At 39.1% G+C, this 24853-nt stretch overlaps 1 protein-coding gene across 4 annotated transcripts in view; it reads left to right on the top strand.

Annotated features, from left to right (window-relative positions):
* The window catches only part of HECW2 (HECT, C2 and WW domain containing E3 ubiquitin protein ligase 2), a 448549-nt gene that overhangs the window by 411774 nt on the left and 11922 nt on the right, over positions 1-24853 (top strand). For all 4 annotated transcript variants that reach the window (XM_027563360.1, XM_027563352.1, XM_027563383.1 and 1 more), the window contains 6 exons: positions 370-468; positions 4549-4678; positions 6137-6283; positions 6984-7098; positions 10643-10728; positions 11749-11861. In XM_027563360.1, the coding sequence (XP_027419161.1) occupies positions 370-468; positions 4549-4678; positions 6137-6283; positions 6984-7098; positions 10643-10728; positions 11749-11861 (690 nt within the window). The remainder of the gene's footprint in view (positions 1-369; positions 469-4548; positions 4679-6136; positions 6284-6983; positions 7099-10642; positions 10729-11748; positions 11862-24853) is intronic.

Genomic DNA, 24853 nt, shown 5'->3' with positions numbered 1-24853 from the left:
CACCATTACCGGTCTCATTCTGTCAACATTTCTTACAAGTGATTTAAGGAAATTTCACTGTCATGCTAACAGGGAGTTCATGTTGGCCATGTAGAGTGCTACATGCTGGACATCACTGACATGAGGAGAAGGTGCAGCAGTATCTCTCTGAATATCAGATTGAAACAGATTTCTTCTATAAGTAGATGTGAAAATCAACTAATGAAGACACAGCCTACAGTGCATACAAATTCTCATGAACCTGGAAGGCAGTTCTTCTTAGAAAATCTTAGGTGGTTAGAACTGGAAGGCATTCTTGAGAGGAAACAGAAACATTTAGAAACTGCTCCAAGTGCTCCATATAAACCATCTCCTGTTTTTCCTTCACAGGTTCCGGTTCAGTGGTAGGATCCTTGGTCTTGCACTAATTCACCAGTATTTGTTGGATGCCTTCTTCACACGGCCCTTTTATAAGGCTCTTCTCAGAATGTAAGAGTATTTTTATTGCTTGTGTAAGTTGCATGTAAAGAATGAAGTATTTCCTTTATCCAAAAGAATCTTTTGTCAAGGTCATGTTTTGACTCACTATCTCAAATCTATTACTATTTACTTAATAGTGGTTTAGATTTCTGAAACTAATCAACTAATCTAATTTCAAATATGGTTACTGGATTTTTCCAGCTTCTGATCCTTTATTCCTGTCTTGTTCCCAAAGGCTTAGTTTTGCTCTACTCTGAGTAATTGATTCTCATTTGTTGCTACACATGTTTCTTCAAAACAATTGTACTTCAAATACAGTGCTGAAATTCCTGTGGTATTAATGCCAATTATTAATAGAATAGTTGTGGATTAGTCTTGGTGACTCATAGCCCCCCGTCTTTCACAAGATGCCTTTTACATTTTGCCTTAAGCAAATGTTCAACTGCTTATTCTTGGTTCAAATTTTCACTCTCCTTTTTCAACATTTGTTTGTTAGAGGTGGGCTGTATTTTTCAAGTCCCATATTTTTCTTGAAATCTCTCTATATGCAAGGCAGTAATTTATGATAGCAGATGAAAATTTAGCATTCACAGGACTTTTTCTTCATTGTTACCACAGTGAAAGATTGCAATTATTGTAAAATGTAGAGCCAACAGTTTCTGTCCTGTAATTAGTAATCATTTACAAGGCTGAATAGAAGGCAACTGTCTGTGAGAGTAGTAGCTCAAACTTGCAACAAGAAAGTGCAGCAGGATTGCATGGTTCTGACCAGCTCATTCCCTAACCAAGGCCATGTACCCATGTATCTGCTTTCTGTAAGCCTAGACCTCAACTGAAAGTATTTCTAATGGATTCTTAAAGAGGGCCAGTAGGAAGACTTTTGCCATCGTCTCTTTTGATATATAGGCCAATAAAGCCCTGAGCACCTGAACACTGGCCTTCTGCCTCTCTGGTTCTTCTGGCCCATTTGCATCTTTCCATTTCATTCCTTATCGTTCATCTTCCCATTTAAACTTCCTGAAAGAGTAGTCTATACTGAGTGTTGACATGCCCTCAACACACTTCAATCTAGCTTGTTTCCCACCAATAACCTATGGAAGCTTTTATAGAATGTTTTTTAGTCTCTATTTTAATAGACCACTCTGCTGTTTTTGATAGTATTGATCCCTCCCAGACCCATCCATTTTTCTTGAATTCTTCCTTCTCTGGTGTCCATGACACTATGCTCTCTGGGTTCACCTTTTACTTTTAAGCCTCCTTTGTGGGTGTCCTGACTTGCCCTTAACCTTGGTGTTCCTGAAGTTTCCATTCTGGTTTCCCCTCTTCTCTCTCTATATATATGTTCTCATGGGAAACCTCTTTAGCTGTCTCATCTACTGACTCTCCAGTCCACACCCTTGGATATGATCTCTCTTGAGTTGTAAGCTCAAGCAGTCAATATTTTACTTAATGTCTCTTGTATGTCTCACAGGTACCTCAAAACCAACATGATTAAAACTAGATTCATCATTTTCTCCTGACCTAAAAATATACCTTCCCCCATGTGCCTAGTCATAGTTCATAGTGCCAACATTCTCGAATCACCCTGGTCAGAAGTTGGGAGTCACCCTTAAACAGGGTTAGTAAATGCACAGCACAGTTTCTTCTCTTCCCCACCTCCTGCCCCATTCCCATGGTACAGGTCACAAATCATTCAGGTTGTTTTTCCTGCTAAACTTGTGGCCTTAGGAATTTTTCGTCTAGTGGCCCTCAAGACTGGCAGTGAATCAGAGTTATCTTGCAACTTGAGTTCATTTGCTGTCTCATTTTAGATATGCTTCTTTTTACCCACTCACTAAAATGGTTTACTCATTTCCACATTTGCCTCCTCAATAATTCTAAAGTTCATCTTCTCTATCCTAATATTCCTGCCTGGAAAATGCCATGGACAGAGGAGCCTGGTGGGCTACATTCCAGGAGGTTGCAGAGTCAGGCACGATCGAACACATACCCAGTCTACCCTGATAGCTGTGCTCTAACTGAAATCCGTATATTACTTTGGACAGGTTACTGTAGTGGTCTATTAACTGGTTTCCACCCAATGATACCCACCCCCACCCCCCATTATAAGTACATCCTCTATACTGCCACTTCCGGATAAACAATTTAAAGTCACACCTCATGTCTGATCATGTCATTGCCTGTTTTAAAACTTTTCAGTAGTTCTGAATCACCAAGCTCCTTAGAATGACTTTCAAGACCAGCTTTTAGATACATTTCCAGCCTCATTCTCTGGATATTCTGTCTTATGGTTAACCCTCTGGTGCTGCGCATATGCTTGGAATATCTGTATACTCCATCCCTTTGTGCTTTGCTCAGGTTGTCTTCTCCTGCCTCTCTTTTCTCCCTTTCTCCTTTTTATTTATTCCCCTTTACCTCTTTAGCTTGAAACATCCTGAAGACTTTAGTATAGGTATCATCTACTCCAAAAAGCTTCTTCTAAATCTCCAGGTCATGATTATGTAGCTTGGTTGTTTATATCAGATATTATAGCTTCAACACTTGGCACTTACAGGGCTTGATTAATAATCTATTTAAAAACTGTCTGAAGATTAGTTTTGATCTTCAAATGTTTCATGGATTAGGTTGAGCTGTGTCTTAAATCAACTCTACAGAGTAAACTGAAGATGTCATTTGTTGCTGGAGAAAATGTAATACCATTGTGGGAGAGGGGGAGGGAGTAGAATTTGCACTGGACAAGAAATCAGGAGATCAAAACAGCTTTTCCCCAGCCACTTTTGATCTTGACTTAGTTACTGATTTGCAGTTTTCTCATCTTAAAAATGAGGAAATGTTTTTTTAAATGTTGATCTGATTTCAAGCTCTGTCCCAGCTACCTACTGGCTGTGTGACATCAGGCAACTTATATAACATTCCTGAGCTGAGTTTCTCATCAGTAAAATTGAGATAAGTATTCCTACTCTGTAACATTTTGGTGGAGACCCTATATGTGAAAGCATTATGGAACCAATAAAATATTATATAGAAATTTATTTGTCTTACTAAATGAAAAATATAATCAGAAAAATCAGTCAGTCTCCAGGTCAAAATAAATGGCTTGCATGTTTGCTGTGGGAGGTCCCAGTATCTACCTTACGTACCTTTTTAAATTTTAACTGAAGTATAACATACATATAAAAAAGGACACAAATAATGTGTTATCCACCCTAGGCTATTCCTTATCACCTTAAATCAACTTATCTATTTGTGTCTTTGTTTCTCTAATGGTCTACATTAGCTCCTTGAGGGCAGTAACTGTTTATCAAGTAGCTATTAAGATGTTTGGCACATACTTGGTGTCTGTTACATGTGTAGACTGAACTAAACAAAATCATCTTTGAAACTGGGCTGAGCAAAGGAAATTCCAAAACAATAAAGCAAATTAGTTGCTACCACCTTTACAACAGGGACATGTAATAGTAGCTCCACCTCATGTAGAACTTCTCTCAGCAATGAAGAAAGAAGAGAGAAATATAGAAAACTATTAAAACTGTAGAGCAATTCTGTGGCTTTCAGTTTTCAGAATCATAGAAAGAGTAAGAACCCTGAAGATAAAAGGGATATATGTGAATGTGGATCATAGATTCTAGTCTTTGCGGGGGGGAAGCTTTGGGGAAAAAAAAAAAAGTTAAAGTACAGTATAGAAATGTACAAAGCATTTCTAATTAGGAAAATGATAATTTAAAATAGTTTAACCTAGCCAAAGAATACTGAACCCAAGTTGTCAACCCAAGTCCCAGTTTTACCTCTGGCATTATTTGTGGGTGGCTGTGCAAACGGCAGCCACTCTTTGTACCTCCAGTTCTGTGTCTGTAAAAGATAAAACAAATTGAGTGATTCCTAAGGCATTTTACATATCAGGATTTTAAAATTTTATACATTTCTGAATTATTTCACTGCTTTGGTTACTGACTTTGACAAAATACATTCCAGAAATCACTGCTTATTTAGTTGATATTGTACTTGTCACTAATTCTTAGTGTATTTCTTCACGATTCTGGGTTTAGCTAATATCCGTGCCTACATATTTGTTTCTCTTTGTCATCTTAGTCTCTGTGACCTGAGTGATCTAGAATACCTTGATGAAGAGTTCCATCAGAGCCTGCAGTGGATGAAAGACAATGACATCCATGACATCCTGGACCTCACATTCACTGTGAACGAAGAAGTTTTTGGGCAGGTTTGTTGTGAATAATGGTGATTGTGTGTGGGAAGACTATTGCTTGGTGAAGGATTAATTCAGTGGCTAAGATCAAATGTTTATATATTTGTGGCTGGTTGGGTGGTTTAAACCCAGATTTATGTAGTTACAATTCCGTCTAGTCAAGGCTATGGTTTGTCCTGGGGTCATGTATGGATGTGAGAGTTGGACTGTGAAGAAGGCTGAGCACCAAAGAATTGATGCTTTTGAACTGTGGTGTTGGAGAAGACTCTTGAGAGTCCCTTGGACTGCAAGGAGATCCAACCAGTCCATTCTGAAGGAGATCAGCCCTGGGATTTCTTTGGAAGGAATGATGCTAAAGCTGAAACTCCAGTACTTTGGCCACCTGATGCGAAGAGTTGACTCATTGGAAAAGACTCTGATGCTGGGAGGGATTGGGGGCAGGAGGAGAAGGGGACGACAGAGGATGAGATGGCTGGATGGCATCACTGACTCGATGGATGTGAGTCTGAGTGAACTCCGGGAGTTTGTGATGGACAGGGAGGCCTGACGTGCTGCGATTCATGGGGTCGCAAAGAGTCAGACACGACTGAGCGACTGAACTGAACTGAACAATAATCTTGGTTACAAAGGTTATTATAAGATGTTTTAATTTATAGATAGTGATAACTGTTTGTGTGTTGTAAGCAATCTTCTTTTTATTTCCAACTATAATATCCTCATAAGATATGAGAATGTATCTGATATAAAATATAGTTTTTAAAAATGCATGCTACCTCAGAGTTGAATATTAAAATATTCAGTTGGCACTTGTACTTAATTCTCATTCATGGTTAAGAATTAAAATGGATTGTTTTGAAGCTAGGGGAAAGTAAACTCTATTTTGGTGAAGGCTTGAAAATACTTTTTTTTTTTAATTAGTAAAAGAGTTGGTTAAAAGATTTCTTTCAGAAATTGTATACTGGTTCATAAGTAATATTCTTAGTTAGACATTAATACCTGGCTGGTCTCCTGAATTTCATATTTTGGTAAGTAGGTCTCAAGTTAACATTTGCTTGAATATATTTCTGCTTCCTTAAGGTAGACCTTTACCTAAATATTTGCTTTCTATATGTAGTTAATTCTGAATCCTAAAGAAATGTGTGATAATGTCTTATCAGACATTCAAATAGCAGTGGCACAGAATTTGAAACCTCTTCATTTTCATTTAGAAGATTTATTTGTGGATTTAAAGCTTAACCTGGAGCACTTGTGACACATATATATTTAGCCATGGAGGCGCTCAGACATCAACTCGTTGCCTGTTTTCCCTGAGCACCGCTGTACGCCCAGCTCTGTGCTGGTGCTGACCTCCTGCTTGTAAGATGTTCCCAGGGCTGGGACAGGTAGAGGCTGATTCCAGCTCATTGGTAGCAGTAGTCTTACATCATCAAACATATTGCTTTATGGTCAGCCTTTCTGTTTTTTTAATCGCAGATTACTGAACGAGAATTAAAACCAGGGGGTGCCAACATCCCAGTCACAGAGAAGAACAAGAAGGAGTACATTGAGAGGATGGTGAAATGGAGGATTGAGAGGGGTGTCGTGCAGCAGACAGAGAGCTTAGTGCGTGGCTTCTATGAGGTAAAGACAACCAGCTATAGTGCAGTTCTCGGCTGACCCCAGTTATACCTTGGTCCCTCTCATTCTACTTCATATCTGTGTCATATTCTCATTTCTCTTTTGTTGTATTTACTGTTGCTAATTCAATTTAAAAACTTCAATAATTTTTCCTGTATGTTTCAAGAATACAAAAAATTTATTGCCCTGTTACAAGAAATCATTGAAATAAAATGACCTGAATTCAAATAGCATTTGAGAGTTGAATGACCAGTAATAACATTTAAGTCATGCATCTTACTCATGCTTAGATATGGGTAATCAAATCTCATGCTAATGAGATAGCATGCAAATGATAATATCTGAGGGTCAGAATGAGTTGTTACAAGTATTTCATGTGACTTCTTTTGTGAAAAAGCCCCCATAGCTAAAATAAAAATAAACATGAAAATGACTGGAGCGCTAGATCTTCTCCAAGAGAAAAAAAAAGAAAAGAAAAGAATTCATTAATGACCAATTATAAAACAAAAATTCTGTTGAAAATTTCATCAACCTTGTACTAAAAATATATTTGTAGAGAACTTTACAGTTTTAAAAGTGCCTCCACAGAATACATCCATGTATTCCCAACACTCCTTGTGCCCTCCTTTTTTGATGAAGTGTAATTGTAGCTGAGGCTTCTCCAGGTTCTTAAGCCACGTCCTGTATTCTTTTTATTCTGCAGGTGGTGGATGCCAGGCTGGTATCTGTTTTTGATGCAAGAGAACTAGAACTGGTCATCGCAGGCACAGCTGAAATAGACCTAAGTGATTGGAGAAACAACACAGAATACAGAGGAGGTGAAATTTGACTTAAAGATGGCTGGATTTTTAGTTTCAGACTAAAGGGAGGCAAGTGGTTCAGCGCATGGATCTGGATCCAGGACAGGCAGGGGCACTTGCACTCTAATCATAGGTCTGACACACTCTCCTTTGAGACCATGAGCAAGTGCATGCCCTTCTTCCCCTAGCTGTCTCATCTGTCAAGTGGAAGGAGGACTGTTTACGCACCGTCTGAGGATGTCATAAGTCTTAATTGTTGGTGAAGAAATATGACCATAGGAACAGTAATTAATTGTTTTATGGTGTTGTTAGTGAAGCATCAAGGAGCTCATATTGGACTGGTTAGACTCCACCTATTCTGTCTTCATTCTCAAACCTGAAGAGGCATACCTCTTAACTTCTTTTTTTTACCTCTTAACTTCTTAATGAGCAAACAGTTTTTCTACATTTCACTTGAACTACTTACCAGTTGTAATTCACAGTTGAAACTCATGAATATAATAAGATACAGTTCTCAGATTTCAAATTTGTTGAACAAACCCTTTTAGAATTCAAGCATTAGGTTCAACCAAAAAGGAAACTGCTGTAAGATTAGCTTAAAACTGTATTCGTGCCCAGTGTCTTCAATTATGTTTGACTCTTTGTGACCCTATGGACTGTAGCCCATAAGGCTCCTCTGTCCATGGGATTTCCCAGGCAAGAATACTAGAGTGAGTTGCCATACCCTCTTCCAGGGGATCTTTCCCACCCAGGGATCAAACCCACATCTCCTCCATCTCCTGAATTGCAGGTGGATTCTTTACTGCTGAACCATTGGGGAAGCAGCTTAAAACTGGACATGTCACCAGATAGGAAGCTTTAGGGCTGGCATTTCTACAGATCAGTACAAGTTTTCAATTAGCAATTGGCATTAAAGCCACTGTGATTTGATTGCTGAATCAATACACTTGGAAAGGGACCTGATGCTAACCCAGAGTTAGTTTTATTCAATACTTTCAAACAAAGAACAAATACATTTTCTGAAATTTATTGTAGTGTTATTAAGTCTTCAGAAAGTCATGATAAATGATAGTTGGGTTTTGCTTTTGTCTTTTAACTTAGAATGTAAGAGGTGAGCAGTAATTGTGAACTTGGAGAGTGAAGAATACAAGCTTTAAGTCACTGAATTAATCACTTAGCAGACTAAAATTAGAGCTGAGCAGTTCTCCAGTTATCAGTAAATTGAAACAGAGATTTAAAGGAAAAAAAACATAAAACTATGGAGTAAAGATACACCTTAACATTGGCCCCGATGCTTTTATTTTGGCTTATGCTCGGCTCTTCCAATCCATCATCATTGCCCCGGCTGGCTTTGCCTGCTCATTTTCTCTGAAAGGCAGGATTAAACTGCAGTGTCCATTGCTGCTATTTCTGAAGTCCAGTTGCTGTAATAAGTCTTTACCAATTGACCCTCTGTCAATCCACATAGGCCTTAGCTGTTATAACTGTTAACTAAACCAGTTTCGTTCACTAAAATACAATTTCTCCAACATGCTGCGTAACTTATGTGTTACCATAAATACTATTAGCTCGTTCTTTTACCCACCCCACACACCCCCAGGTGATTCTAATAACATTCAATCACATCAGCCAGTTTTGTGTTTCCATAGGATAGACTTTTATTCTCTGTGTATGATGAATCAAGTACCTATTTCTTTGCTTATTGTCAATCTTATCAAATAAAATCCTTGGGAACGGAGTGCTGGGGGGAGGGAGGGGCAGGAAAAGGTCAAGATACCCAGTTGCCATGTTTGCTAACCCAGCTAGTTGGCACTGAATGAAGGTGCAGCTTTGCTGCCATTTGCCGTATGTTCACAGGGCAGCTGTTTGTAGAGAATATGATGAGATACTTTCACTCCTGCTCCTTCTATAAATGGTTTTGGCACAGACAGCAAAGGAGAGGCATAAAAGGGCCAGTTCAAAGGGTCAGAAAACTTTAAAGCTTTAAAGAGCCAATGCACTTATTTTATAGATGACAAAACTCTTTTCTCAGCACCAAATAGCTAATCTTTGCCAAAGGCAGGACAATGACCCTCTGGATTTCCGTGTCCAGTCTAGCTGTATTTACCCTCCATTTGGATCCCTTTCTTCTCCAAAGGGCATCACTGACCAAATGGTAAACAGTAAGGCAAGAGTCCCCTCAAAACCCATGTGCGGAAAAATTTGCAGGAAAATGGTTTCTACCCAGCTTATCCTCAGGACTAACTGCTACTGATTCAGAATTAGAGTAGCTCTCTGCACACTGAATATGTCACTCAGCTGGTCTGAATCACTAACTGTGCTGTAATCTTTGTCAACCTTCTCTCTGAACTTAATTTTTCTCCATTGAGTTTTGGGAATCCACTGCTACTCCCTTCACTCCAGTACTCTTGCCTGGAGAATCTCCATGGGGTCGCTAAGAGTCGGACACGACTGAGCGACTTCACTTTCACTTTTCACTTTCATGCATTGGAGAAGGAAATGGCAACCCACTCCAGTATTCTTGCCTGGAGAATCCCATGGATGGAGGAGCCTGGTGGGCTGCAGTCCATGGGGTCGCCAAGAGTCGGACACGACTGAGCGACTTCACTTTCACTTTTCACTTTCATGCATTAGAGAAGGAAATGGCAACCCACTCCAGTATTCTTGCCTGGAGAATCTCAGGGACAGAGGAGCCTGGTGGGCTGCCATCTATGGGGTTGCACAGAGTTGGACACGACTGACGCAACTTAGCAGCAGCAGCTGCAGCAGCTACTCCCTTAATCCTCCTGTGGGATGATACTATTGACATTTTATTAAACTCTACTGCAGTGTGGAATAAAAATAACATTTAGGTTGATGATTGTTTGAAATTTACTCATTGAAGGAATGAAAGTAGTATAATTATTTTCCCTTTTTGCTAACAAAAAGTAATTTGATTTTAAAATATGAACATTATATATAGTTTTAAAATAGTTTACAATATATGTTTATTTGTATAATTATTTGATTTATGTCTCTCTCTGTACCGGAAGCCCTGTGCGGGTCTGTTTCCTCTGCTATTGTTCCCTCAACCCTCAGGCGTAGTACAGTGCTTGGCATGATGGTTTGTTGTTCAGCTCACAGTTGTATCCAACGCTTTGTGACCCCGTGGACTGCAGCACGCAAGGCTTCCCTGTCTTTCACTATCTCCTGGAGTTTGCTCAGACTCCTATACAAAATTATTTCTTAAATGAAGGAATGAAAGTTTCAAGCATTTCCAATACCAGCAACTATATTTTTCAAAAATGATATGGTTAACGATAACTCACTTGTTCTCTGCTAGTTTCATTTAGTGACCTCTAAATGGAAACAGATTTCTTGGTTCCATTTAGTGTTTTGTTTTACTTTTGACACTCATGTGATCACATTAACAGTGTTATTCCTTCGTCTAAAATTGTAAATAACCTTTAACGAATCCAAGATGATGATTTATGTCTGAGAGTCTTTTGTTGACATGCCATGGTCATAGTGACTTAAGATAGAACACTCAAAGTAATACTACCTTTCATGATTGGTTTGATAGGATATCATGACAATCACATTGTAATTCGGTGGTTCTGGGCTGCAGTGGAAAGATTCAACAATGAACAACGACTGAGGTTGTTACAGGTAAGATGCCTTTAGTTAATCTTTTTAATGCATTAATTCTTGTTGGAATTTCATATTTTTAATAATGGCTAAGTATACTCAGTAAATATATCCCATGTTTATCTGCATATTCTGAGTACACTGTTTTCAGACTCTTCTGATTGCATGGTTCTTTGGTTCCATCACTGTGCAGAACATCTCTAACTAGTCCAAGCATCTCATTAGAGTTGTGAGGAAGTACCGATTGCCATCCAAGAGTCCTCAGAACAACATCCACCTTCAGGGCAGTTAGATCCCTTCATCCAGAGGCCCTCCAAGTATTCTGCAGGCCAGCATCTCTGGCAACAGAAAGAGATAAATCTTCAGTCTCATTTATCAAGAAATGATCCAGTTCCTTGATAGAGAGTCCCTTCTTTTCTTCCATCTAACTTTCCACAAATGTGAGATAACATTAAAGTTTAAGAATACTGGGAAAACTAACTCATTATTTTCTTATGGTGTTATAGTTATACAGGGAACTTGTTTGTTGATTGCAGCTAAAGAAATATCAGACATGGGGAAGCCTTCTATTTGCTTAGACAAAATCTTACAAGTAGTCTGGATCTTAGCTCCTTTGGATTATAGCTCTGAGTCTCAAATTTGCAGGCCTATAAGTTCTTTTTGTTTTTCATTCACCTCAAATTGATCAGGGACTGATGCTAAGTAGACTTAGGTTAATTGACACGTCCACTTTATTAATCTCTAATGGAAAGTATCCGTGGTTTAAGCTTTTAAGTTAAAGGATATATAGGATGGTGTATTTTCTACAAATCGTCTACATCCCCTTTCCCTTTATAATGCACTGTCCTTCCTTGGGATTCTCCAGCTCTTTGTCAGAATTCTCACATTATAGTTATTCTGTCTCTATGGTTTTATCTTTTGAGCTTTACCACCAGTGAGCACCATGCTGCTCTTCCCCAGCACCTCTGTATATGAATGATGCCTTTCCTAGAGACTGATCTCTTGGCTTCACCTTCTCCTTCTGTTTTCTTGGGTTGATAGTTTGTTACAGGCACATCCAGCATTCCCTATGAAGGATTTGCTTCTCTCCGAGGCAGTAATGGCCCAAGAAGATTCTGTGTGGAGAAATGGGGGAAAATCACTGCTCTTCCCAGGTAAAGTAGAAAACATTTCTTTACTGTCACTACAGTGCTCTAGGGGGGAACTTTAGCTTAAGTGTATGTTGACTTATTGCCTTTTTTATGTTGAAAGTTTGGAAGAGTGGAAAAAGCTTTTAGAATGAATTGATCTTGGATTACCTTTCTAAATGATGTAAAGAAAGATATTCCTATTATACTTGAAGTACATATGTACATATCTTAAAATACAAAACACAACAGAACCAAAGCATTTGTTAGCGATAGGAGAAGCAATGTTGTCATACTTGTAGCTCTAGTTTATGTTTCAGAAGCTCTAGTTTTAAGTTTATCATTGGTAACTATTTCGAATCCCTTCACTAAAAATGACCATTGTGGTTTCTAAGGAAAATTAAATCATGTAAATATGCCTCTTCAATCTATCATACATGCCTTACCACCTTGTGAATGCTCTCTGCATTGTACTCTCATTCATAACAAAATGATATATTTCCTTAAGTGGAAAAAATTGCTTTTCTGCTGCTACTAATAAATATAAAAGACTAGTAAGGCTGCTGCTGCTAAGTCACGTCAGTCGTGTCCGACTCTGTGCGACCCCATAGACGGCAGCCCACAGGCTCCCCGTCCCTGGGATTCTCCAGGCAAGAACACTGGAGTGGGTTGCCATTTCCTTCTCCAATGCATGAAAGTGAAAAGTGAAAGTGAAGTCGCTCAGTCATGTCCGACTCCTAGCGACCCCAAGAACTACAGCCCACCACGCTCCTCTGCCCATGGGATTTTCCAGGCAAGAGTACTGGGGTGGGGTGCCATTGCCTTCTCCCAGTAAGGCAGCATCTGTGAATTTAAAAACTGGGTTGAATGGAGCAAACTGGAACTGAAGCAGAAGAAAAGCAGGGAGCAAATAAAGAGGAACAGAGAAGAGTTAGTTTCAGAACTCCTTTATCAATCAGCAGTAATATATTGAATTTTTGAATAAAAAGGATTTCAGATTGCCTCTCATTTTACTAATAATAAAACTGCTTTCTGGGGAAGTTAAATCTTCCCAAGTGATATTAAGTTCCTGATAATGTTATCCTGCATTTAAGTACAGTTAGCCATCTGTATCCATGATTTCTGCATCTACGGATTCAGCCAACCACAGATTCCCAACAACTACAGGTCAAAAATATTTTTTTGAAAAGTTTCCAGAAAGTTACAGAAACAAAACTTGAATTTGCTGCATGCTGGAAACCATCACTTAGCATTTACATTGTACTAGGTATTTCAAGCAATCTAGAGATGACTTGCTTCCCAGATGGCTCAGTGGTAAGGAATCCACCTGCCAGTGCAGGAGATACAAGAGACATGGGTTCAGTCCCTGGGTCGGGAAGATCCCTTGGAGTAGGAAATGGCAACCCACCCTAGTGTTCTTGCCTGGAAAATTCCATGGACAGAGGAGCCTGGCATGCTACGGTCCATGGAGTCACAAAGAGTCATACACAACTGAACACAAGATGATTTAAAGTATACAGGAAGACGTGCATAGGTTAGATGAAAATAATACGCCATTTTATATTTGAGCATCCATGGATTTTGGTATCTCTGAGGGAGTTCTGGAACCATCCCCTGGGGATACCAAGACAATTGTACAGATGACTTTGAGAAACTTATTAGTCAGACTGACTTCTTAGCAGTTGTAAGGCACTGGTTTTTTAAGAATAGAGTTCTAAGCATAAACATGTAAAAAAGTGGTGCTGAAAATACAGATACAGAGAGCAATGAATAGAGCTCACTCAGGGCTGACCTGAGCCACCTCTTTGGGTACATCTCAATTTGTGAACAGAAGTGCTTGCATGCAAACATCTAAGTATTAGCTAGCTGACTTGTGTTCCAAATGTAAAAGATTTAATTTCATTATTTAAAGAAGAATTTTATATTATTTTCCTTATGTCTGAAACATGGCTTTTCTTGCTTAAACCACATTTGCAACACAAAAGCAGACTTACACTCTCTGAGTAGGGCCTTTCACCTTTCTGAGAAACTCAAGGATGCATTAAAGAGGCAAGAAAGATGAATTGTGTTCTTTCTGTTGAAATCTGTTTTTGTAAAGATTTACTTTTGTAAAGTAGATGGAATAAACTGTAATAGTAGGAATATATATCAGCTATTCATATTAAATCACTGAAATTTTCACCAAACCTGGTGAGCAAAGAAAGGTAATTTGGTGTAAACAACAAACTTTAGCTTCAGAGAGACTAAGTTCTACCCCAGTTCTGTTACTTGCCTGCAGTGTAGTCTTCGAGAAGTTGCTTAATCTTTCTGAACCTCTGTTTCCTCATCTACATTGTAGGTCAGTAATTCTGAAGATTAAATGAAATTATGCATATAAAACATTTACTGCTGACCCTGGCTCAGCTGATGATGGCTGCCATTATGACTTCTGCCATCATCATTTGTAATATATGTCAGACTGCAGCTTATTAGAAACAGCGCAGGGTTGAAAGTTAGAAGACCTGGAGTTCTTGGGAGGTTGGGATTTCTCACCCACCTCTGCCACCAGCTGACTCTGGGACCAAAAAAGACCACTTGATTTCTTAGCCTGTTTCTCCACCTTTAAATGGCCAGGGAAGGGGTGGTCTGTTAGGTTCAGTTCATCAATAAGTAGCACTGACAGGTTGCTGAAGAATCTTGGGGGTCAGGCCATATTTACTTGTGTACTTCCTCCGGAGTTCCAGGAAGTTCATATACTTGACTCATCATAAATGGTGGGGTTCTTCATAGCATTGCATACATACAGTTGGGTAACAGGCATTGTTGTTTCTTCCTTTCTTCATTGTGACCTGAGGCTCTAGGTTCTAGATTCCAGTTCTACCCAGATTGTAAAAGTCATACATAAAGGTGATATGAGGCACATCAGGCAAGCAGACCATTTTCATACGTTGCCTGTAACAGGCTCTAATATTTTAGATCCAGTGGGAAGAAAGAGGTACTTGACTATTCTACTTCACCAGTTCATCAACTTACATAGCCTTGTTAGGAGATATAAGTGAAGATTTAAGCCTTTTGATACACTAGTTATGTGATCCTAAAAGCCTGGATCCATCTCTGAAAAATAGAAATAACAATGCCATGCTCAAGGAGTATTTTTGAGAATAATGTGCATGAAAGTCCTTAAGGATAGTATGTTCTTTTAAACCTTTTATTATGATTCTTCTGGGAGCCACCATACTGCTGAAACTATTAAAATCTGCTTCACAAAAGTGGTACATTGGAAGAAAAACATAAAAGGAGAACTTCAACTCATGACCATACAGTTTTATCAGAAGTGATTTCTTCACTGATAACTGTCATCATGAAACACATCATGGCGTGTTAAGTGCCAAAAAGATCTTTAAGATTGGCTCTGGTCTAAAGAGATGGTATTTATGACTAAGCCCATTTTTTCCTACTATTAGCACAGATATACTAACGCCATCATTCCTGCTGTTTCCTACTAGGTTTAAGTCGTAGAACTAAAGAACTGGTCTGTACCAAGCTATTCAACCCCAATGTATTTCTTTTTCTTATTTGTGAGATGATGTCTAACATTAAAAATGTGACATTGTACACGCTGGATACAAAATGAATGGATATGCTTCTTCCTTAAAATGTGTATTCCCTAGGAAGTCTGGCATCATCTTGTGTCAGGCAGGGGAAGCTGTACCCTGGAGAAGTGGAAGTGGAAGTAGCTGTAAAGGATGAGGACAGGCAGCCCCAGCAGAAGGGAGGGCATCTTATTCTAGACATGGATGACTGAGGGCCTTTCAGCCTTTCAAGGAAGCAAATGAGTCTCTTTTTCTCTCAGACGTCCTAGTCCTCATTGTGGTAGCAGTAAATAATGCTACTTACAACGTGGGCCAAAAAGTGTATTAAAGTATATAGGGGTGTCTCTGAAGCCAGAACAAGTTGAATCTGTGGCTCTCTTTTTCTGTCTTTTGGTAATAAAGTAACCAGAGACCAGATGATAAATAATGATGGAGATAGGCCGGTGTCTCTGTGGAGGTGTCTAACTTGAACACATTACTGCACTTCCTCTGCTTCCTGGTTAGTAGTTAGCTCTGTATGTTGCATTTCTGTAGATTTCCTGTCCCCTGTGCTCTGATGGGCTTAGGAGACTGTAAATTCACTTTATGGCAAATGGTCTCTTAAACATTCTGAAAAACAGGCTGCTCACTTGCCCCCAGGAAAATGCAGGTCAGATCCTCTCTCCCAGGGTGGTGTAGACTTTATGTGTTCTTCCCAGAGGCTCTTGCCCGGTAGGCAGTGGGAGAGCTGCTGTGGTAATCGGGGAGTGTTTGGTTTTGCCCGAAGAGGGAAACACTCATTTTAGAAAATGGCTGTGTCTGGAGATGATTATAAATGCAATGCTGACCCAAATTAAAAAATAAAAAGTAAGAGTTAATTATGAAATGAGAGGGAACACATGTATACCTGTGGCGGATTCATTTTGATATTTGGCAAAACTAATACAATTATGTAAAGTTTAAAAATAAAATAAAATTTAAAAAAAAAAAAAGAAATGAGTGTCTCAGGGAGACAGCTTTTCCAGTGGAATAGAACTTTAAAAGATAAAATAACTTTTAAAGATAAATTTTTTTCATTAAAAAATTTTTTAATTGATGTATAGTTGATAATACAATATTATGTAAGTTACAAGTATACAATATAGTAGTTCACAATTTTAAAGATTATTCTCCATTTATTGTTATTATAAATTATTGGCTATATTCCCAATGTTGTACAATATATCCTTAGAGCTTATTTTTTACATAAGTTTGTACCTCTTACTCCCTAACCCCTGTATTGCTAGTCATTTTTTCACTTTTTAATCTTATGTAAAGAAAAGTGAAAAGTGTTAGTTATTCAGTCATATCTGACTCTTTGTGATCCCATGGACCGTAGCCCGCCAGGCTCCTCTGTCCATGGGATTCTCCAGGCAAGAATACTGGAGTGGGTAGCCATTCCTTTCTCCAGGAGATCTTCCCAACCCAGGGATTGAACCTGGGTCTCCCACATTGCAGGCAGATTCTTTACCATCTGAGCCACCAGGGAAGACCCATGTAAAATTTTCACAAAAATGCCAAGAAGTTAAAAATAAAAAGATGGGTATATAATATAAATACATATATAGTAATATATAATAAAATATATAATAAAATTAGTGTGCATTATAGTATATCATTAATATACTATAATATAATTAATAAATATTATAGTAATATATAATAATAATATATAAAGTACACTACTGAGATAACCTCTAAACATACTTCTACTCATTTGTATACAGCATACACATACATGACACACATTTAAAAACAAGATACAATCAGAGCATATATACTGTTTATGACCTGCTTTTTGTTTACCAAATATCACTAATCATGAACATCTTTCAGTGCCATGAAATACTGCTTTACAGTGTCATCAGTAATTCAGCCCTTCCTCCTCTAGTACAGATAGCATTGTCTACTGGCAAATTGAACTGTAAACTAGGAGATAGGAAAGTAAGTGAGGAGCTCATGTCACTTTCTTTAATTAAAAAAAAGTTCAGAACAAGAGACAGACACTGTAAGGATCCCTTGGTGCCACCTCGTTTTTGTACTTGTCTTGGGGCATCCCTCCCTGGTCTCCCAACTCCCCACCATGTGCTGGTCAGCTGAGGGGCCTTGGTTGAGAGGAAATTGGCAGAAGATTCTCTATAATAAAGTTGTCTGCTCCATGGTTTAATCTCTTATATAAGGCCATCTCCCACTCTTTCCCTTTCTTCCTTTTTACTCAATTCATGCTCTCTAATAATAATATTTTAAGGTTTTATTGTATCCTGCCATTGAATCAGCATGTGCTAACAAAGATATACCCATGATGACTAGGAGTATTACTTTATTAAAGATGCTTAAATATACTATACCTTTTGGATTGGTCTTTACCTTGGGAAATGGATAAAATGTTCATAAAGCATACTTTGTCTAAAAAAAGAACTGCAGTAAATAATGTAAAATACTATTGAAATAATTTGTAGTTCCTAAATGGAGTAAAAGTATTGATAGTTTTCACTGTTGCTTTCAACAGAATCGAGTCTTTCAGGTCACAACAGCTGTAAATCATAAAGTATGTATTTGTGAATGACAAACATTACTGCTGATAAGGACTTGGTCATCCCCTTCTCTGTGGCTTCAGGACCAAAAACTACTTTGGGCTCATCTCTTTCCACCACCATAGTCCACTTCACAAGCCCCTCTCCACGAGGCTATTGCCATAGCCTGCTGTCTACATGGTTATTTCTGTATATACATACTGTAGTTTATTCTGTGCTCAGCAACCAAAGTGAGCTTCTGAAATCTCCATATCACCTCCCTACCCTACTTATACTTGTCAATGACATAGTAAAATCCAGACTCCTTGCCGAGGACTGACTACCAGGTAGGTGGCCTGGTCTGGCCTACTACCCCAACCTCCACTCATACGCTCTCCCCTCACCTGCTGCAGCCACCAGCCTCCTCCTTGTTCCTCAAATTGACCAAACTTAACTCTGCCTCAAGACTCTAGAACTTGCTGCCCCATCTCTTTTCTGCTGGTTCTGCGTGTGACTGGCTTTGTCATCCCTAAGGACTCAGCTCAGTGCTCAGAAAGGCCCTCCAGGCTCTGCTCCCAGTGTACCTATCATTCTGTTATACCTTATTTACTGTCTAGGACTTACTTACGTTCTGTCATTGTATACCTACTAACTATCTCCCCTCTCTAGGATCTAACCCTGTGAGAACAAGGAGCTTATTTGAATTGAATGTGGCTTTGCCTGTCATGCTAAGCCATAGCACATAATATTTTTGGTAAGCTCTTAAGTTTAACATACGACTCTGGACCATTCCAGACAAGATATGCCAAAATCACTTTTGTGTCTTTATACCTTCATCTAAACAATTGGGATAGGCACTAGTAATTACATTACAAAGTTGTTTTGGAGATGAAGTGAGATGTTTTGTTGTTGTTCAGTTGCTAAGTCATGTCCGACTCTCTTCCACCCCATGGACTGCAGCATGCCAGGCTTCCCTGTCCTTCACTATCTCCCAGAGTTTGCTCAAATTCATGTCCATTAAGTCGGTGATGCTGTTAACCATCTCATCCTCTGCTGCTCTCTCCTCTTTCTGCCTTCAATCTTTTCCCAACATCAGGGTCTTTTCTGATGACTCAGCTTTTTGCATCACGTGGCCAAAGTGTTGGAGGTTCAGCTTCAGCATCAGTCCCTCCAATAAGTATTCAGGGTTGATTTTCTTTAGAATTGACTGATTTGATCTCCTTGCAGTCCAAGGGACTCTCAAGAGTCTTCTCCAGTACCACAGTTCCAAAGCATCAATTCTTTGGCACTCAGCCTTCTTTATGGTCCAGCTCTCACATCCATACATGACTACTGGAAAAACCATAGCTTTGACTATATGAACCTTTGTTGGTGAAGTGATGTCTTTGCTTTTTTTTTTTTTTTTTTGTATTTTTTAAAATTTTAATTGGAGGCTAATTACTTTACAATATTAAATATGTAAATATTAAATATTAAATATGGTGGGTTTTGCCATACATTCACATGAATCAGCCATGGGTGTATATGTGTTCCCCATCTTGACCCTCCCTCCCACCTCCCTCCCCATCCCATCCTTCAGGGTCATCCCAGTACACCAGCCCTGAGCACCCTGCCTCATGCATCGAACCTGAACTGGCGATCTATTTCACATATGCTAATATACGTGTTTCAATGCTATTCTCTCAAATCATCCCACCCTCATCTTCTCCCACAGAGTCCAACAGTCTGTTCTTTACATCTGTGTCTCTTTTGCTGTCTCGCATGTAGGGTCATCATTACCATCTTTCTAAATTCCATATATATGCATTAATATACTGTATTGGTGTTTTTCTTTCTGACTTACTTTGCTCTGTATAATAGGCATCTTTGCTTTTTAATGTGCTACCTAGGTTTGCCATCACCTACAATGGGCAAAGTGCTTAAAATGATGCCTAACACATCATTCAGTTAATTCAGCTGTTTTGACTGTTGTCACTAATCCCTAGCCTTCAGAGCTCACCTGGCATTTTACAATTTTTAGATATTTAAGAAATGTGCTGTATCCAGCCAGGATATTTGTATTTTGTTTGAGTTCTCAATCTGGAACTACTCCTTACTGGGTTTTCTTCTGTTGGGTTTAAATTCTTACATTTGAAAAGTATGTACTCTTCATCTTTTCCCAGGGCTACCCACAGGTGAGACATGACCTGCTTACCAGGCATAGTTTGAAGAGTTTCTTCTGCTGATTATCCCCCATTCAGGAGGAACATTCTACTCTGTATTTATAGATCCAGTTCATTTTAACCCAGGCAACCTAATAAGACTTTAGAATAAGATATTAGTTAGTAATCTAATTCCTTTAATAAGCCTTTAGATACTAGTTACCTTGTGGGAGATATAAGTTGATCTCTTGTCAACATGAACTTTAAAACCTAGAGAAGGGACTAACAGATATTTCAATCAACAGATAACCAACATCATTGCCAAATGGTGTATCACACACAGGTAGTGGGTGTAGTAAGTGCCATAGAATTCCTTTCCGTTGTTTCACATTTACTGAACACCTGGTAAGAGTCAGAGTTGTGCTGTGCCACCAGGATTGCACAAATACTTGTGAACTAGTCTTAGTGAGGATTCCTGCCCTAAATCCCATGGTCTAAGAAAATATTAGTGGCGATAAAAGAGAAATTGTGAATATTTATAAAAGTCATGACAAAAGTTATAGCTTTATTTGTGTTAATAAATTTAGGCTAACAAAGCAATCACTGAATCACTTCAGTTGAATTGGTCACTCTGTGTGACTGGTAACTGTGTATTTCTCATGCCAGTTACAAGCTCTAAATTCATCACCTTCATCCTTCTCCATTTCCTCTATTGCCTGTTGTGTTTAACAGCGCCTGTGCCACCTCATGCTCCACACGCACTCACTAGCTGCCTTTAATGCATGGAATGGATGGAAAAGGTCTCTGCATTCACGTCCATTCTGGGCTCCTGTCACTCAAGCACTTTAGTTCTCAAGTTTCCTGCAGTGCTTCCTCTCGCTTCCAGGCAGTCTGCTGGGAACGTCCTTCTCTTTGTTGTTAAACCAGAAAAACCCTACAACACCTACAAATCCTTCAAGGCTTGGCACAAATAGTGTCCTCTCTAAAGCCTTTCTTGACTCCACAGAGCAGACTCGTAACTCGTTGTATGCAGGGTCACTAATGGCCCATAGGAGTCTTTTTGGAGTAGACAAAGGTTTCTTACAGTTTTCTGGAGAAAAGCAGCCCTGAGCTAGGGATTATGAGTTGCTGAGCAGAGTCAAAGGTAGGCTGCATTTCAGACCCCTAGTATAGAGCGCAGACTGCGTAACCTTTGGCAGGTCCCATTTGCCTGCACATTTTGTTGTCAGAGTATAAACATCTCGTAGGCAGAGACCAGATTATTCATTCTCATATACTAAGGGACAGCTCAATGTCTGGCATGCAGTATGACCTCAGAACTTGTTTGTTCAATGAATTAAGGAATAAATGAAATGTAAGTTGAAAAATTAATTTTTATTCATCAGGGCACTTTGTATAGGAATGCCAAGCTTTCAAATATGGGGCCTTCAAAGGGGTACATAATCAAAGAGAGTCTGCAGATGCGGGGGCCCTGGAGAGCCTAAGAAGAGAGCCCCTCTTTGCCCACCTCACAGCCCAGCTCCTGGCCGACTCTGGCCATTCATCCTGGCTGCCCTGCCAGCAAGACTGCCTGAACACCTGATTCCCTTGTGGGAAAGCCAGGCTCAGATGGGGAGAATTTGAGCTTGACAAGTAAACTTGGTCAGGAATGCTCCTATTTCCAAAGAAATCATGACATTAAAGTGTGATATTCTAATATACTTTAGGGATTTTCCAGGATGCTTTTAAGTATTTGTTTTTGATTTATTAATTACTCGATGAAAAGGTTGAAAGAGGAGTAGGGAAACAAATCAGAAGGATTAGGCACCACTGCCAATTGAAAAGAGGGTACTGATAAAACACACTCTAAATGATAATGCAAATAAAAAGGATTTATTAGATTTATATACATTTTATTTCTAGGGCTATATCTACTAGATAAAATGAAGCCCATGGTTTTCTCATTCTCTCTTTAGAATCTTGATTCTAATTTCTTCTTTGCCTCATATTTTGAGTCCTTATAAGCTTCCAAAAGTCACTTCTTGGAGAATCAATTTATAAATGCATACACATACAGAAACACATTAATCAATCAATCTATGAAACCAGATATAATTGTGATTCTTTGGGCTCACTGGATTTGGATAATCGACTTGTCTATATCTATAGGAAAGAAAAGAGGGTTAAGCATATGACCTCCTGGTTAACATTTAAAGAATCCAGAAAGCACCAAGAGATCTATTAAGTCAGACCAGATGTCTGGAGGGCTTTTAAATCTTCTTTATATTAATGCCAGCATGATTTCCCAAAGACTAGTTCAGACCTGCCCTCCTTGAGTGGTTCTGGCTGCATAGAGTAAAATGAGGTAAACTCATTATAGCCTTAGTGTGGCTGGCTTTGAAAGATTTGAAAAATGTTCTTTTATTGAGACTGAATAACTGGATGTGCTTTTGCTGCCAATATCAACATAGTCCAAGGGCCCTTCTGTTATTTTCTGCTAGAGTTTTCTTAGGACATGGAATGGGGTGGGAGAGGGGGGTGTGAGAAGCCTTAGAGGATTGTGTTTTGTTTTGCCTTTTTTTTTCCCCTGTTCTTGGCTCACACAGCAAGTTGATGGTAAATATTGGGCAATTTATTTAACCACACGATTCCTCAATTTCCTTATTAGCAATGCTGTCTTGTTTATAAGGAGTTTTGAAATTTTTGCAAGCACACAAAACTCTGCTAAGAATAGCCAATATAGATATCTTATTTCTAATGTAATTGATGTCTCTCCAATAGTAGAGCCTACCTGCGTCAGACTCATTTAGAGTGATAGTTAAAAAGCAGATCCCTAGGCCCACCCCAGACCTTCTAAAGTAGAATTTCAGGGGGTGCACCTAAAATCTCCATTGTAAACAAGTTTCTTGGATGATTCTGATTAATTCCCCGTATATCTCTCTGAATATCTCTGCTTTGTGGTGAGCCTGAGATAGAACTTGTTGGTTAGAGGACCTGAAAAATCCCCTGGTATCTCCCAGACTTTTCTAAACTGACCAAATCTGGACCATTTTCCCTGAAGCTCCTGTATGTTTTGATTGAGTCATTCATTTAAAAAATATTTGAAGCTTTATTTTTCTAATTTCTGTCCTCAAAATGTGTGTAATCTGGTAAGGTGTTGAGGACTAGCAATTTAAAATCATGAAGTAGGATGAAATGAACACTCAGGCTTCCAAAACTGAAAAAACCAAAGCATTAGTTTCCCTGCTTTCAGTTTAATGTTGGACTTCCCCTAGGAACCCAAGATTGTGGTCTATTCTTGATTTGACTTTGGGGGAACCATTTAATCTTTCTACAGTTTCCCCCTCAACAATACATACTTTCTCCATCCTCATGAAACATTTTCCATAGGGGCTGTTTATGTTATTCAGAAGGAAAGTTCTGTTATGATAACTATATATTGTGCAACCAGGTGCAATTCAGGAATCCATGATAGCTTTAGGTTGAGGATCAATGATGGTGATTATGTCTTGTGACTGAAGAGGATCAAAAAAGTTGTCCAGTCCTTCCTTTTGTATTGAGAACTGAATTAAAAATATGAGTATCCAGGCTTATGGATTTACTGGAAAAGTTACTGAACAGCAGAGACATTCAGAGTTCCTGTTTTTTTGCTCAGAAACGTGGGAGGATGAAAGGACTGCTGCTGACTCCCAGCTTCCACCACTGCCCTTGATAGGGGTGATGCTACTATATTACACTTATTACCCTTAACTACCTCTTCTTAGGCTACACTACTACATTGAGACCTGTAGCAGTTTTCCAAAGCTGCATAACAAATTACCACCAATTTGGCAGCTTAAAACAACATGGTTACTATGTCACTGTTTCTGTAATCAGGAGTCCGAGCACAATTGAGCCAGGTCTTCTGCTCAGCATCTGAAAGCTGAAATCAAAATGTCGGCTGGATTGCATTCTCATCTGGAAGCTCAACTAGGGAAGGACCTGCTTCCAAACTCCCTTTTAGGTTGTTGATAGAATTTATTCCTTAAATCTACACAATTCATGGCAGTCTACCTCTTCAAATCTAGCAACAGTGAGACTCTGATTTCTAGATGCTCCTTTTAAAAGTCTCACCTAATTAGGTCAGGCCCAAGTTCAGGATCATCACCTTTTTAATTAACTTAAAATAAACTGATGTGAGACTTAATTACATCTTCAATATATCCTCACCCTTGCCATATTCTATTGGTTACAAATACAGGTCCCCTGTCATACTTAAAAGATAGGGATTATACAAAGGCATGGGTCATGGCAGATCATCTTAGAATTCTTCATACCACAAGACCACAATGAATTAAAATTCATCATTCAATCCAAGTATGCAAAAGAAGTTAATTGGAGGATTCAGACATTCAGTTCAGTTCAGTCGCTCAGTAGTGTCCGACTCTGCGACCCCATGAATTGCAGCATGCCAGGCCTCCTTGTCCATCACCAACTCCTGGAGTTCACTCAAACTCATGTCCATCGAGTCGGTGATGCCATCCAGCCATCTCATCCTCTGTCGTCCCCTTCTCCTCCTGCCCCCAATCCCTCCCAGCATCAGAGTCTTTTCCAATGAGTCAACTCTTCACATCAGGTGGCCAAAGTACTGGAGTTTCAGCTTTAGCATCATTCCTTCCAAAGAACACCCAGGACTGATCTCCTTTAGGATGGACTGGTTGGATCTCCTTGCAATCCAAGGGACTCTCTGGAGTCTTCTCCAACACCACAGTTCAAAAGCATCAATTCTTCAGCACTCAGCTTTCTTCACAGTCCAA

Source organism: Bos indicus x Bos taurus, chromosome 2 (genome assembly GCF_003369695.1).
Source record: "Bos indicus x Bos taurus breed Angus x Brahman F1 hybrid chromosome 2, Bos_hybrid_MaternalHap_v2.0, whole genome shotgun sequence".
Classification (NCBI taxonomy): Eukaryota; Metazoa; Chordata; class Mammalia; order Artiodactyla; family Bovidae; genus Bos; species Bos indicus x Bos taurus.
Note: the sequence above shows the minus strand (reverse complement) of the source record. Positions and strands in the feature narration are given on the sequence as shown.